This window comes from Aegilops tauschii, chromosome 2 (genome assembly GCF_002575655.3).
Source record: "Aegilops tauschii subsp. strangulata cultivar AL8/78 chromosome 2, Aet v6.0, whole genome shotgun sequence".
Classification (NCBI taxonomy): Eukaryota; Viridiplantae; Streptophyta; class Magnoliopsida; order Poales; family Poaceae; genus Aegilops; species Aegilops tauschii.
In genome coordinates this window covers 149,958,444-149,971,622 of record NC_053036.3, presented here as the reverse complement: position 1 = coordinate 149,971,622, position 13,179 = coordinate 149,958,444, and the positions used below count along the sequence as shown (strand labels likewise).

At 43.6% G+C, this 13,179-nt stretch overlaps 1 protein-coding gene across 8 annotated transcripts; it reads right to left on the bottom strand.

Moving 5' to 3' along the window:
- Positions 1 to 5,152: 5,152 nt before the first annotated feature.
- Positions 5,153 to 10,121, bottom strand: LOC109750504 (heterogeneous nuclear ribonucleoprotein 1). Of its 8 annotated transcripts, none has more exons than XR_012202139.1 (5): positions 9,414 to 10,087; positions 8,934 to 9,180; positions 7,623 to 8,799; positions 6,825 to 6,895; positions 5,153 to 5,689 (listed from the first exon to the last, which is right to left on the bottom strand). XR_012202139.1 is itself a non-coding variant. In XM_073508244.1 (4 exons), the coding sequence occupies exons 2-4, from the start codon at positions 9,153 to 9,155 to the stop codon at positions 5,676 to 5,678; spliced, it is 1,413 nt and encodes a 470-aa protein (XP_073364345.1). In that variant the 5' UTR covers positions 9,156 to 9,180; positions 9,655 to 10,121; the 3' UTR covers positions 5,153 to 5,675. The 8 variants fall into 8 exon arrangements, 6 of the variants coding, with proteins under 6 accessions (XP_073364345.1, XP_020165053.1, XP_073364344.1 ...); XR_002229917.3 differs by having other exon boundaries at positions 9,491 to 9,975; XM_073508244.1 differs by lacking the exon at positions 6,825 to 6,895 and having other exon boundaries at positions 9,655 to 10,121.
- Between the last annotated feature and the right edge of the window lie 3,058 nt (positions 10,122 to 13,179).

The window sequence follows — 13,179 nt, the reverse complement described above, 5'->3', positions numbered from 1 at the left end:
TGCCATAAAAAATAGGTCGAGCTTCCCAATAGCGGATCTCAGGTTCAAACCAAATTATCTTCATAATTTTTTGCGAGTGCAGCGATTTGATGCCCAGACTCATCTGCATCCGGTAAGAAAAAAATCAAAATAAATACTAGAAAAATCAAAAAAATTCCCCATGGTAGACAATTTATTGCATGAGGTTCGCTCCAAATATTAGCTCATTCGGACCTCTGAATAGCTCTCAGCAAAAAAGACAAATCGGGTCAAAACAGTACATGAGCAGTAACCTGTTTTACAGACCTTGAATTTGTCTTTTTTGCCGAGAGTTGCTCCGTTGTCCAAATGATTTGAAAATTGGGGCGGACCTCACGTATCAATTTTTTACCACGGGATTTTTATTGGAATTTTTTGAATTTTTCTAGTATTTATTTTGATTTTTTTTATTCAACACGGGTGCAGATGAGCCCGTGCTCAGAAAAGGATTTCCCATTTTTTGCAGGCTATCTATCGAGCTACAGGATGGATCCGTACATTGTCCTCACTGCACCATGCGGAAGTGCGGGAGTTTATGGTCTTTGCGTGCAACCAATGAGAGATTGTAGTACTTGATATATACAATTGGTTTGGATGACGATCCAATAGTAGACTATTTGTATAGGCATATATCCCTATTTTTGTCAATCGTGACTGTATTTTCGCTTTGTGCTTCGTTATTGGATTGTGATACTTAAGACTTTTTATAAATGGTTGTGTGCATCGCAATGATATACAGACTGGGGTTAATCCTTTTTTTAATAAAAAAAATCAAACAATACGTTGCATAATAAACTTTGCGGTAGGGATGAAAACGAAGCAAAAAATCCGCTATTCTGGCGGAAAAATAGTAAATACGAAAGGGGTACATAAATGAAAATTTGCAAAATGAAATAAAATATATTCTCATGCGGAAGCGAAAACAAATGGTGTTTTCTGAGAAACGGACACAGAAAAGAAACCATCACTTTCTGTGAATAAGAAATCTTCCATTTCTAGTATGGGGTCAATGTTGCTTTGTAGCCCATCCGCCAAACAATACACGGTTGCGCAACGAATATAATGGCCCATGGGTGGCCCAACATCTTGTAACCACAATGAAGGTCAGGCTTAAATTCTAATTAAAAGATTATTTTCCCCTAAAAAAACTTAAGAGAGTATTTTGTTGTTACAATGGTTTGTATTTGTAAGGGCATCTCCAACGGCAACCCATAAAAACCCTCCCACATGCATCCGTGGATAGGGAGGCCCGTTTGCGGACACGGATGTGGAAGGCAGCCATCCAACACTAGCTGCATACATTTCAAACAGCATATTAACAACGCAGATAAAATTCATACAAACCGGCCAATATTCATCAAATTTCGGATAGAAAATAGCACAAATCATCCACGCATAGCTTGCAAATTAAGTCTAATACAACAGGGTCTCAAATTCGACTAGATCCCGGATGTCCAACAAGTTTTTTATGAACGGATCATGTCCTCCCACACATACTTTCCTTTCAGCTTCATCCAATAGTACGTGCACGTAAATGGCCGTCCCTCTGACCTGTGGTACACCACGACGGCGCGCAGGCTACATATAATGAGTAGACCAACGTTGACTGAATGAATCCCTCAACAAGTTGAGCAATAGGAAGTAAAACTTACCATCTCCACCATGTCCGCGTGCAATGGCGACTTGCCTCAAGCTAACTAACCAAGTTGCAAAACTTGATGACACTGACCTGAATAGCGTGCCAACGATACGACAACAACCTCACAGTGTTGTTGAATGATGTACATATGGTAGGACGCAATATGCTTTCCTGCATCAAACTTTTCATGCACTTGCTCCCAGAAGGGTGGCCCTCTGATCCTGCCTATGAAATCTGCGGATACGGCCAGCCATCCATCGCACAACAACTCATCCTCCATGGTCGAGTAGCTCCCCATTCTACGTACTCTAAAAACGGCATAGCATTTGAAAATAAGCTCAATGACATTTGACCGAACACCTGCCAGGCGTGGTGTCCGCCATGGAGGTCGTTGACAGGAGGCAGAGTGTACCTGGGTACAAACGGCTCCAGGGCTGAAAGCTTCGTCAAAACGGCGAGCGGGCGCGTCGGTGCTGGTTGCGGACGTCCGGCAATGCCTCTGTGGCGGCCGGAGACGAATTGCAACGGCGACGGAGGTGGAGGGTGCGGATGCAAAGCAAGGTGGGAAGGGAAGAGTGGAAGGAAATGGGACCGAGAGGAGGGATTAGGTGGGACAGGGGTGTCGAAGTCCTACATTTCGGGTGTCCGGACTCCTGCAAACCTCCCACACTTTGTCCCATTTTTGCGGAAGAAATCGCGTCCGAATCACCCCGCGGACCGATACAGGCCGGCGTCGGATGGCTTCCGCGGTCCGGATGATTGCGGGAGGTTTACGGGTCCGTCTTGGAGATGCCCTAAGAGGGCGACCTGATACACTATATTGATTTGCTTATATAGTGAACTTGTTCTTCTGGCTACCACGAATTTGTTTTGGCGTTGCCGAAAGTTAAAAATTATGCACAAATTCATATATCAAGTAATAACCATCATAATATTTTATAGTCACATTACCAATTGATTAAGTTCATTCATTTGTGCGTGTGTGTTTTCTATGGTTCAAGGGGTTTTTAGGTTCCGGTCAACATCCACTTCTGTTGTCGTGTCTCTTCCGTATCCGCTCCAAGTGTGTTTCCGATAATATATATTTCCATATTCGTTTTCCGGGTTTCTGCATTTGTTTTCGCCTCCACAAAAAAAAGGTAACACTCAGATTCGTCCGTTTTTTTCTTTACTTTGTGACGTGGCTAGCTCTCGTCTAGATGATAGTTAAAAAAGTCACCCCTAACTGAGAACCTTTTTGATAAGCTAGATGAGGGATACCCCGTGAAAAAAACTAGATTAGAACTGTAGTTTTCCCTAGGTGTTCACCATGCAACCCCAACCTTGCACGGTTGCCACCATTTTGTCCACACGACTATCTCCAACGGCTAGCCTTATTTAGATACCCAAAAACAATTTTAGGTGTGCAGAGAGAAGGTTTTAGATAGCCAAAAAAATCTTTTGTTTTTACAACAGACCTAAAATGGGATATCATAATTTTCAAAAGCAAATGAAACATGAAAACCCGACGGTGGGGAAGCCGGGAGGCGGATCCAATGGCTGAGCTCAATTTTCGGCCGGCGGAGGTCGCCGAGGACGAGATGCTCGCCGGAGCCAAGGAAAGGCAGCGAGCGCAGGGCAGGGGACAAAGAGGGGCCGCGGTATTGCCTAGTCCGACGGCGCCCGAGTGTCGGCAGCTCGGCCCGGCATCTTGGGCCTCGGCAGGGCCGAGGAACGATTGGAATCGGCGCGACCGGGCAACACTGTTGCAAGTTAAGTGGCGGCCATGGGGTCCCGGCAGACGACCCCGAGCGGCGGCAGAGCAATGGAATCAACCGGCACGGATGCTGGGTGGGGCGGCACGTCGGGAGACGGTTGCCAAATATAGGCTATATCCAGAAAAAAAAAAAGCAGTTAATAAACGTTTAGTTTAGCTATTTAGGCTCTTTTTTGGGACCAAAAAGACTAAAATTTCGGTTCATAAACGTTTAGGTTATCTATTGAAGCTCTTTTAAGGATCATAAAGCCTAAAATTTCAGTTTTTCGCATTGAAGAAAATAGGGCCTTATAGCGGCGCTAATAGCATGCTATAGCGTGTACATAATTATCTTGCTAAATAAATCTGTGTACAATGTCTCGTTAATAGCAATGCTGTAACGCACTATAGCACACTAATCGCGTAATTTAAGAGCACACTAATCACGTAATTTAAGGGGCGGCGCTATTTTGTGTAGCACAGTATTGTTTTTCCTTGGGTTTTGGTATTCGGCTCATTTTTAGGCCAGCTATTGGAGATGCTCTAATAAGTTGTAGCACTCTAAGATCTCATGTTTCTCCTAAATCTCACTCACATCGTATAGGCTAACGCGACCGTGACATCACATACTGGACCGGCAGGCCATCCATACATAGCATAGCTACCCGTTTGTGCTTTCGTCCTCTTCATCAGCCGCTATTGTCGGAACCTGCAATAGTCTGGATGCTTTCACTTGACTACCCGGTGGCGGGGATCCCAAGCTCATAGCCATGGGTTGAACCCAAGATTTGGAGTGGGTCGAGGTGCCACACAAACACATGGCCATGAGTAGTCGGACCATAACAGTTCCGATGAACAGTCACTCGCTTTTGCTTTAGACAGTTATACGATTCCAAGCCGTCTGTTCTCCATCAGGTTCGCTAAGCACTTGGCTAGGCGTTGGGGATGCGTGGAAGGCACCAACCAGCACGACGGATGGCTGGTGGAGGGTACCGCACAACAAGGCTTCCTTCCACCGAGGAAGGTTAGGTTGGCAGGGCATCAGGGCAAGGTCACTGTCAACATAGGTCTTGGAGGAGATCGGAAGCTTGGAACTGCAGCTACCAAGACTACCACGGGGAAGAAGCTTCGCCCTGTCGTTGCCATGAGCAGAGGGTTCGCAAATCGCAATAGGAGAGAGTTAGCACCGCTCTCCTACACGCCAAACATTTGCAAATTTGCAAGCTTTCTATGGTTGTCTGAATTTCTGGAAATGTGTAGTGAAATGCCAGTCCAAACATGGACCGAAAGCATCGGCAACCATCAGACATGGAAAACCGTTAGGTGAAGCACTCTACAAGTTGGTGGCTGAAAGCGACGGGGTAACATGAAACGGTGAAGGCCGTGATGAGGAAGGAAACAAATCAAGATATATATGGAAGCAGAAAATAGCAAGCTATTTATAGAGGGAGGGAAAGTACACACAGCCTGGTGTACTTCAACTACCTAAAAGGCAAAGCCAAGGCAGTACCCCTCCACATGAGATCTAAAGCTACTTTCGAAAAGATGGAAATGGAAGACACGAGCACATGCATGCCATCCTGAGCTATGAAAAGCTTGCGTATGTGAGTACCTACCTACCGACTGATAGGCTTTAAAACAATCAAACACAGTGTGCAAATATGCATGACCAGATCCAAACTTGTATTTTTCCCAAAGAAGAAACTAGCAACGGCATAAAAATAGACACAGAAGAACAACAACAAGAAGAAGAAGCAACATAGTATGTACTTTGGGTGACTTTATTAATGGGGACCAGGATGGCATTGGCACCCCCAAATAGTTTTTACTAGTATAAAGCCGACCAAATCCTCTAGTAACAAATGAAATGGTTAAAAAAGGAAAAGAGGAAAAACACGCAAGCTAATGTTGCCATAAATGGGCAAGATAATACAGCATCCCTGGTATACAAGTTTGTCGTCCGTATGACAGAATTCCAGCTTATGTTGGAACACCTTCTAAGTGTGTGCCGCAATCACCACTGCACATCTCATTGGAAAACCAAAAGACCTAATACACGTAGAAAATTAAACTAAAATCTGAAACCTTCACAAAATGTTTGTATCCCGCTCCTCTAGCATGTTGGTTGGTGTCCGTAAACCACACCTCTGGTTAGCTAGAAACAATTAACTAACCTGTATATTAATCTGATATCACCAATTCACAGTACTGCACCTGAATACCTGATATAATGGGTGTCTTGCCTATCCCAAGTCATATATATGACTATAATAATATTCTCGCCTAGGAAGTGATACCTGCAAAACGGTGCAACAAATCTTGATCAGATACAAACATTCTAGTATAGTTTCTCTTCACAGTATAGATTTCAAGAATATAATAAAGTGAGCATTGACAACAAACAGACTCGATTACTGATTACTGCATGTACGATGCACCTCAGATAATGTGTTGACTAGTTAGAAATTTAGTATCAAGTTACCAAAAAAACTTAACCATTTTCATTCCCAAACATATTATACAGGTTAAGTTGTAACAAAATACATGTGAGCGACTTCTTGTCACGCATGCCTGATCAGATAGCAAAAGTAAATATCAGCGACAGAGTATAGCTCATGTCCTCGAGACAAGGAGCCCTTACACCACATTTAACTATGATCTACACAGGAAATGGGGCAAGCAACAAGCACAGTTGTCCAAATTAAAATAGAAATTAACATCTCTACAACACCAGTTGAGCAACATGACCCAGTCCTTTGTGCATCAAAGTATAAAGATCAAAACTAACTTATGTAACAATTCTGACTCAGCGCATTTTCAAGAAAGCAAAATATTAACTACAACAATACTTTTTTCATTTGCAACTGCAACTGATTGACTATGCTGTAATTACAAAGTAGTTAGAATCGCTATCAAACTTCGTTGTAGTACATTGAATTATTTGAAACAAATAGGATTAACCTGTTGCCAGAATTCTAAACACATACAGACACAGAGAATTTATCACAAATTGGTATTAATAATAATAATAATAAATTATCATTCAATGGTTATCTTAGCTAGTTTCTAAAAATGCAAATTCATTCATGAGTATCTAAACTATCAATCAAGCACAGAAACAAATGACAGTAGCTTTGGAAATAAAACCACCAAGAAGTCCTGACAGAAAATGGTAATTTAGAACTATAATAATTCATTAGACGAAAGGAAGAACTAACATATGTCCATCCTCCACAGACCACAGACATGAGTCAATACATACTTCACTTAATGCAAGTTCCAAACTGATTTTAAACGTATTTAGACAAGTGATTTGCTCAGCCAATGACAACATTCGCATGCATACAAAATGTTCTCATAATTGCTTATGGCTCACCCTCTTTTCCAATTTTATTATTTATAGTTAAAATATATTGTTTTCTCATTTCTTACCCTTTATGTTGTTCAGGCACATGCATTACACATCTCCAATGCTATCATTTACCCTCAACTTCAGGATGGCACTACAATAACAAGGTTGTAGCAAATCTCAATTTTACTTATGGAAGAGCTGGTCACAAAATTTGTCCTAGTATTATGTCAAAGATCATAGAATAGATACAGGAACTAAACAAATCAGGATACTGAATACATCCTACACCGATCATTGCATCGATTTACTTGGCACAACTAAAATTGCAAAACAAATCATTGGTCCTTAATCCATTATGTTTGTCAGGCATTACATGGAAGCACATCCCAGGTCAATGTTATGGATGAAGGCAGTGCTCCCTATTTGATCTATTCATTATCATTTAAAGCTGATGCGTCCAAAAGTTGTTGCTCTCGATAGTGCTTTCATTACAGCGAAAGCAGTCAGATAGTACCCAATGTTGTGTCAGTTAAATGTGATACGTATACTACCACAATATAATTACAAGACAATTCCTTCAAGTTCAATCCACTGACATACCAGTCAAATCTGATGTAAGCCCCAAGAAAGGTCTATTGATTATGCTCTAGCATCAACTGATTAAGCATATAGCATGCAATTATGCAACATTTTTCCTTTCCAAAAGCATAGATATGCAGGTGTAATGGTTCTAATAAACTGAATGGGTAGATCAATTGCTCTATTTAAATATCCGTTCTATGTTTTGAATAGCTGAGTTATGCAGCACCTTTAACTTTCAAAAAAAAGATGGGAAATTCATGTGTAACTGATAGCAAAATGTTGAAGCAGATACTGACCTCTGCTTGTCTGATTATTATTAACAGTATAGTTGCCCATGTAACTTGCTGGCATGTTCGATTTGATATCTGGATCGATATTTCCAAGATCATTATCAAAAGGAGGAATATCTATCTCAGATGACGTGAACCTCCAGGTTGAGTCACCATAAATAGAGTTGTTGCCATATGTATCTATGTTGTTCATTTCATATGCATTGGCTGATGCAGAAAAAGGTTCACCAATGGTGCCAGTTGGGTTGCTCCTTCCATAGCCGCCAGACGGCAAACCAAAGTTATCTCCAGCCCCACGGCCAATGTTAGACCCAAGGCTTGAAATGCTTCCCATCCCATGGGCAGAAGGACCTCCCCAATTTATACTGTCGCCAGTAATACCAACTTGACTCCCACTTCCAGATGGTACAAAAGAACTCATGTTTGCAGGGCTGTTCTGGTAGTTGACATTTCCATTACCCCAAACATTCCTTCCCATTGAACTCAATATTGATCCTGAATCGTCATTCAGACCAACATACCCAATAGGGCTGCCTAGTCTGTTTGAACCACCATTGTAGTATGAACCCATTTGCCGCCCATTTGAGTTATTGAGGAAACTAGAGTTTGCACCAAAATTCGCATTCATCCCAGTTTCAACATTCATGCCCATTCCATAACTGGGGCCAAATGAAGAAAACCCATTTCGTGCACCTGAAAGCAGCCCAAACCTTCCATCCACTCTCATGCCGTAACCTCCTATCGGGTTTGGGCTATATCCCTGGTTGAAGCCATTCAAGAAGTTGTGAACCCTGCTGATAGCAAGGTTCTGCCCTCCAGCAGGTGAGCGTGCGACAGGTCCAGGCGACTGCTCCTTTGGGACAGCTCTCTTGACTTCAACCATCTTGCCATTAAGCTCGTGGAAGTTCTTGTGCAGCGCCTTATCCACTGCATCTTCTGAATCATAGGTGATGAAGCCAAAGCCCCTGGGCCTCTGTGTGTTGTGGTCGTACATGACAACCACATCTGTTATCATACCGAATTGCTCAAAATACCTTCTGAATTCAACCTCAGTAACATTGGAGGCCAGCCCCCCAACAAAGATCTTTCTGGTACGGACTGGCCCAGGCGAGCCTATGCTGCTGCCATTGTTCTTGCTTGCAATGCTCTGGTCATCCCTGGGAACAGCTTTCTTGGCTTCGACCTGAATTGAATTGGCGCAGACAATTGAGCTCAAGCTTGATTGAACCACAGACAGGATTACAAACAGAATTCCCAACGAAATGCGCATGACTACACCTAGCAGAAGAAGGAGCGAGAATGGCATCACGTAATTACCATGCGGCCATCGATCATGTGCTTGTCCATGGTGACTCGCTCAGCAACGCCCGCCTCGGCGAAGACTATGAAGCCGAAGCCGCGGGCGCGGCCGGTGTTGCGGTCCCGCATGATGACAGCCTCGGTGACCTCGCCGAAGCGGCCAAAGTATTCACGGAGGCGGTCCTCGTCCGTCTCCCAGGAGATGCCGCCGACGAAGAGCTTCCCGGAGTCGGCCTCCATCGCGTCCTCCCCTCCCCTCCTACCCCTGCAATCCACAAGTCAGGGCGAATTCATACCAGCCAGCCATAGCAAATGCGGACAAAACCCCGACTTATCCACAAGGGCAGCCACAAAACGAAACGCGCACACGCCCCGCGCGCACGCAGGGCTAGCTAGATCCGAGCTGAAAGCAACGCGGCGATCGAGCCGCGCCCGCGGCCCACGCAGCAAAACGACAAGCGCGCCTCACAGGGCCGCGGAATTACGCGAGATCCGTACCAGATCCGGCCGATCCGGCGGCGATCGGCGCAGGGCGGAGCGGGGCGGAGCTAGCCGGGGCGGATCGGGCGACTCACCGATCGGCGGTCGGCGGCGGCGGTCGGCGGCGGCGGAGGAGGAGGAGGTGGGATCGGGGGAGCCGCGGGGCCGCTCCTCGCGATCTCCGGCGGTGCCAGCCAAGATCTCGATGCGGCCGGGGAGATGGGAAAGGGAGGGGAGGAAGGGGAGGTGGGGATGTTACTTGGGCTTGGACGCTTCGTCTCCTCCTCTCCTTTTTATCGAACCTTTGCTCGCTCCTCTCTCCCTCCCCCCCTCCGCTCGCTCGGTGCTACGCTGCGCTGCGCTGCGATGCGGTTGTTGTTTTTTACTTTTGCGCGGACGGAGGGGGGGTTGCCTTTTTTAATCGGTTTCCGCTGGCCTGGAATCGCGGTGCTCGGCTCGATTGGGAAAGCAGCAGCGGGGGCGGGGGCCGGTGGGGTGACGCGGATAATCGCATAAAACTATCCGGGAGGGCAGGTTGGTGCGTGCCGCCCGCTCCCTCGGCCCTGCCCTGCCCTGCCGCGCTGGACCCTGAGCTGGGCTGGTGCGCCGCGAGGAGGAAGACGAACCCAGCTGACGCTGCGTGCTAGCCGGAGATGAACCTGCCCAGTTTCAAATTCTCTTCTTTCTCGTGCACCGAAAGCTCCGAGCTTTTGAAATGGTATAGTCGTGCTCTTTTACCGGCGGAGACGAGAAATGGAGTAGCATCATTGACAGGATGCATACAGGTAAGGGGATTATATGGCTTGAAAATGACATGCTCTCTCATGCCCAGAAAATATCTCACGTAATTCAAATATGCCGCATGCACCATCACATGCGGCTAAAAACCATGAAATAATTGTTGGATAAAATTAGCAATTTTTTGATTGATTTAATCCGTAAATAAATTATGAACATGACACTGACAAAGTGACAATATTAAGCTCATGCTACTACGCATATAGCAGAAACCTCTATGCAAATATCTAATGCTCCATACAAGCAACACAGAAATAAACATGAGAAGGGTAAACGAATTATATCATCCGGCCGGCTAAAAAACCATGACGTTATACTCAATGTTTTGTACACTACTATGGTGAAATCTTTTTTTTAGGCAACGGTGAAACTCTAATGATTTCATTCTTTTTCTCCGGGCTGCGTTAGTTTCAAACTATTGGGCTTTCCAATTCAAATACTCTTTATCCAATCTGATTTTTTCTTATCATTGTATCAAAATGTGGATGGTCTCCACAAATGGGCAAGGTAGGAAGACGTGGTTGGAAGTTTTTTACTGGCGGAGACGAGAAACGGAGTACCGTCAACGGGGGATAAAACGGCTTGAAAATGACAGGTTCTTTCTTTCTTTCTTTCTTTTCAGGAAAAAATGACACGTTCTTTCTTTTATGCCCGAAAAACATCTCATGTAATTCAAGTATGCCGCATGCTAGAACATGTGCACATGCATGATCAGATGCGGCTAAAAAAACTTGAGGTCATATATACTCATGTTTCGTCGGTACTACGTCTACAGTCAAACTTTACGAGAATATTAAAAATCTGGCGTCGGTTTTTAAACATGGCAAATCAAATAGTTTTATGGTAAATTACGTTGTCATTGCATGGCAATTCCCTTCAACGAGCATGGCAAATCCTGGCCACTGCAAAATATAATTTGTAAAAAAAACATTCGATTGGCCATGCTTAAAAATCTGACGTTGGGATTTTAGCGAAATACAAAATTTAAGACTTCCAAATTATTGGGCTATCCAGTTGAAATACTCTTTATCCAATCAGAATTTTTCTTATCTTGCATCATATGATTGTAACATGGAAATATGATTCTGGAATGTGAAAAACAAACATAAATGCGTACTAAAGACAAGTATGTGCACACACGTGCATGTGCAATATTTGGTATAAAAATATAATTGTGGGTTGGGAGAGAAAAAATATAAATCAGGATGAAAGATCCAAATTTATTAAGTAAAGAGAATGAAGAGGAAATTAGCAAAATAAAAAACAATAAACAATTTGTTGATTAGCATGCATGAGTGAGGAACTCGAGCGAGAACTAGGTACTAACTAGGGGCGCGTTTATCCTCCAAGAAGCCCAACCAGGCACGCGCGCTGCAAAAATGATTTGTTTCGTTGGCTCGGCTGCATTAGTTTACTGGTCAGCACGATGTTTAATGGTTATGGCCCGGGGGGGTGCCTCACCTTGCTGGTTGTCGGCCCAATTATGTTGACCGAGGACCCCGAGGGTCGGTTTCCACCCTGGGCCATCATGCTGGCACATGGGCCCTGTAGAATAAAGATTCAAGAAGCCTTGTTGTTCAAGACAATAAGCCGAATCCGGGAAGGACTCTGACTTTTGTAAACCTAGGGCCCCGATATCTTATATAAGTCGGGGTCGGGTTGGTACTACTCTTCTACTAGCGGAGGCGAAAAATGGAGTATCATTGACGGGATGCATGTAGCGATGTACGCTTGAAGGGGATTAAATGGCTTGAAAATGACATGCTCTCTCATGCCCAGAAAATATCTCACATAATTCAAATATGCTACATGCATGATTTAAAGGCGGCTAAAGCCAAAGTGGAAAAACTGCAAAACCTGAAGTATAAGCCCAAACAAAAAGGGCCTTAATCCAATCTGATTTTTTCCTTATCATTGTATCAAAATGTGGATGGTCTCTGCAATGGACGAGGTAGGGGGCGTGGTTGAAAGTCTTTTGACACAAACCCTTGCGAAAAAGACGGGTATCATATGATTGTGATATGGAGTAGTAACTCAACAGGAAATTGTCTCCTTAAGTTTTTAGAAATGTGAAAACACAAACATGCCCGCAAAAAAACTAAGAGCATTTCCAGGAGGTTATCAAAAAATGTTCCCCAATAAATTGTTATTTGGTTGTCCCAATAATTTAGAAGGGGTTTGCAGGTGAGGTGCTTTGTCAGGATCCCAATAAGCTCTTCCCAGTAATCTGCTTTTTTTCTATTTCTCTTCAATCTTGCATATAAACTACATATGTATGTCCATTATTGATGGAAACATGCCCTAGAGGCAATAAAGTGATTATTATTATATTTCCTAAATCATGATAAAGGTTTATTATTCATGTTAGAATTGTATTGACCGGAAACTAGCTCGTTGATCAAAGATGGTTAAGGTTTCCTAACCATAGACACGAGTTGTCATTTGATAACGGGATCACATCATTAGGAGAATGATGTGATGGACAAGACCCATATGTTAGCTTAGCATATTAACCATTCAGTTTATTGCTATTGCTTTTCTTCATGTCAAATACATATTTCTTTGACTATGAGATTATGCAACTCCCGGATACCGGAGGAATACGTTGTGTGCTATCAAACGTCACAACATAACTGGGTGATCATAAAGATGCTCTACAGGTATCTCCGAAGGTGTGTGTAGTGTTGGCATAGATCAAGATTAGGATTTGTCACTCCGAGTATCGGAGAGGTATCTTTGAGCCCTCTCGATAATACACATCATAAGCTTGCAAGCAAATGACTAAGGAGTCACTCACTGATACGTCTCCAACGTATCTATAATTTATAAAGTATTCATGCCATGTTTACAACAATTTTATATGGATTTGGTATGATTTTCATGGAACTAACCCGGACTGACATTGTTTTCAGCAGAACTACCGTGGTGTTGTTTTTTGTGCAGAAATGAAAGTTCTCCAAATGAGCTGAAACTTTTTGATGATTTT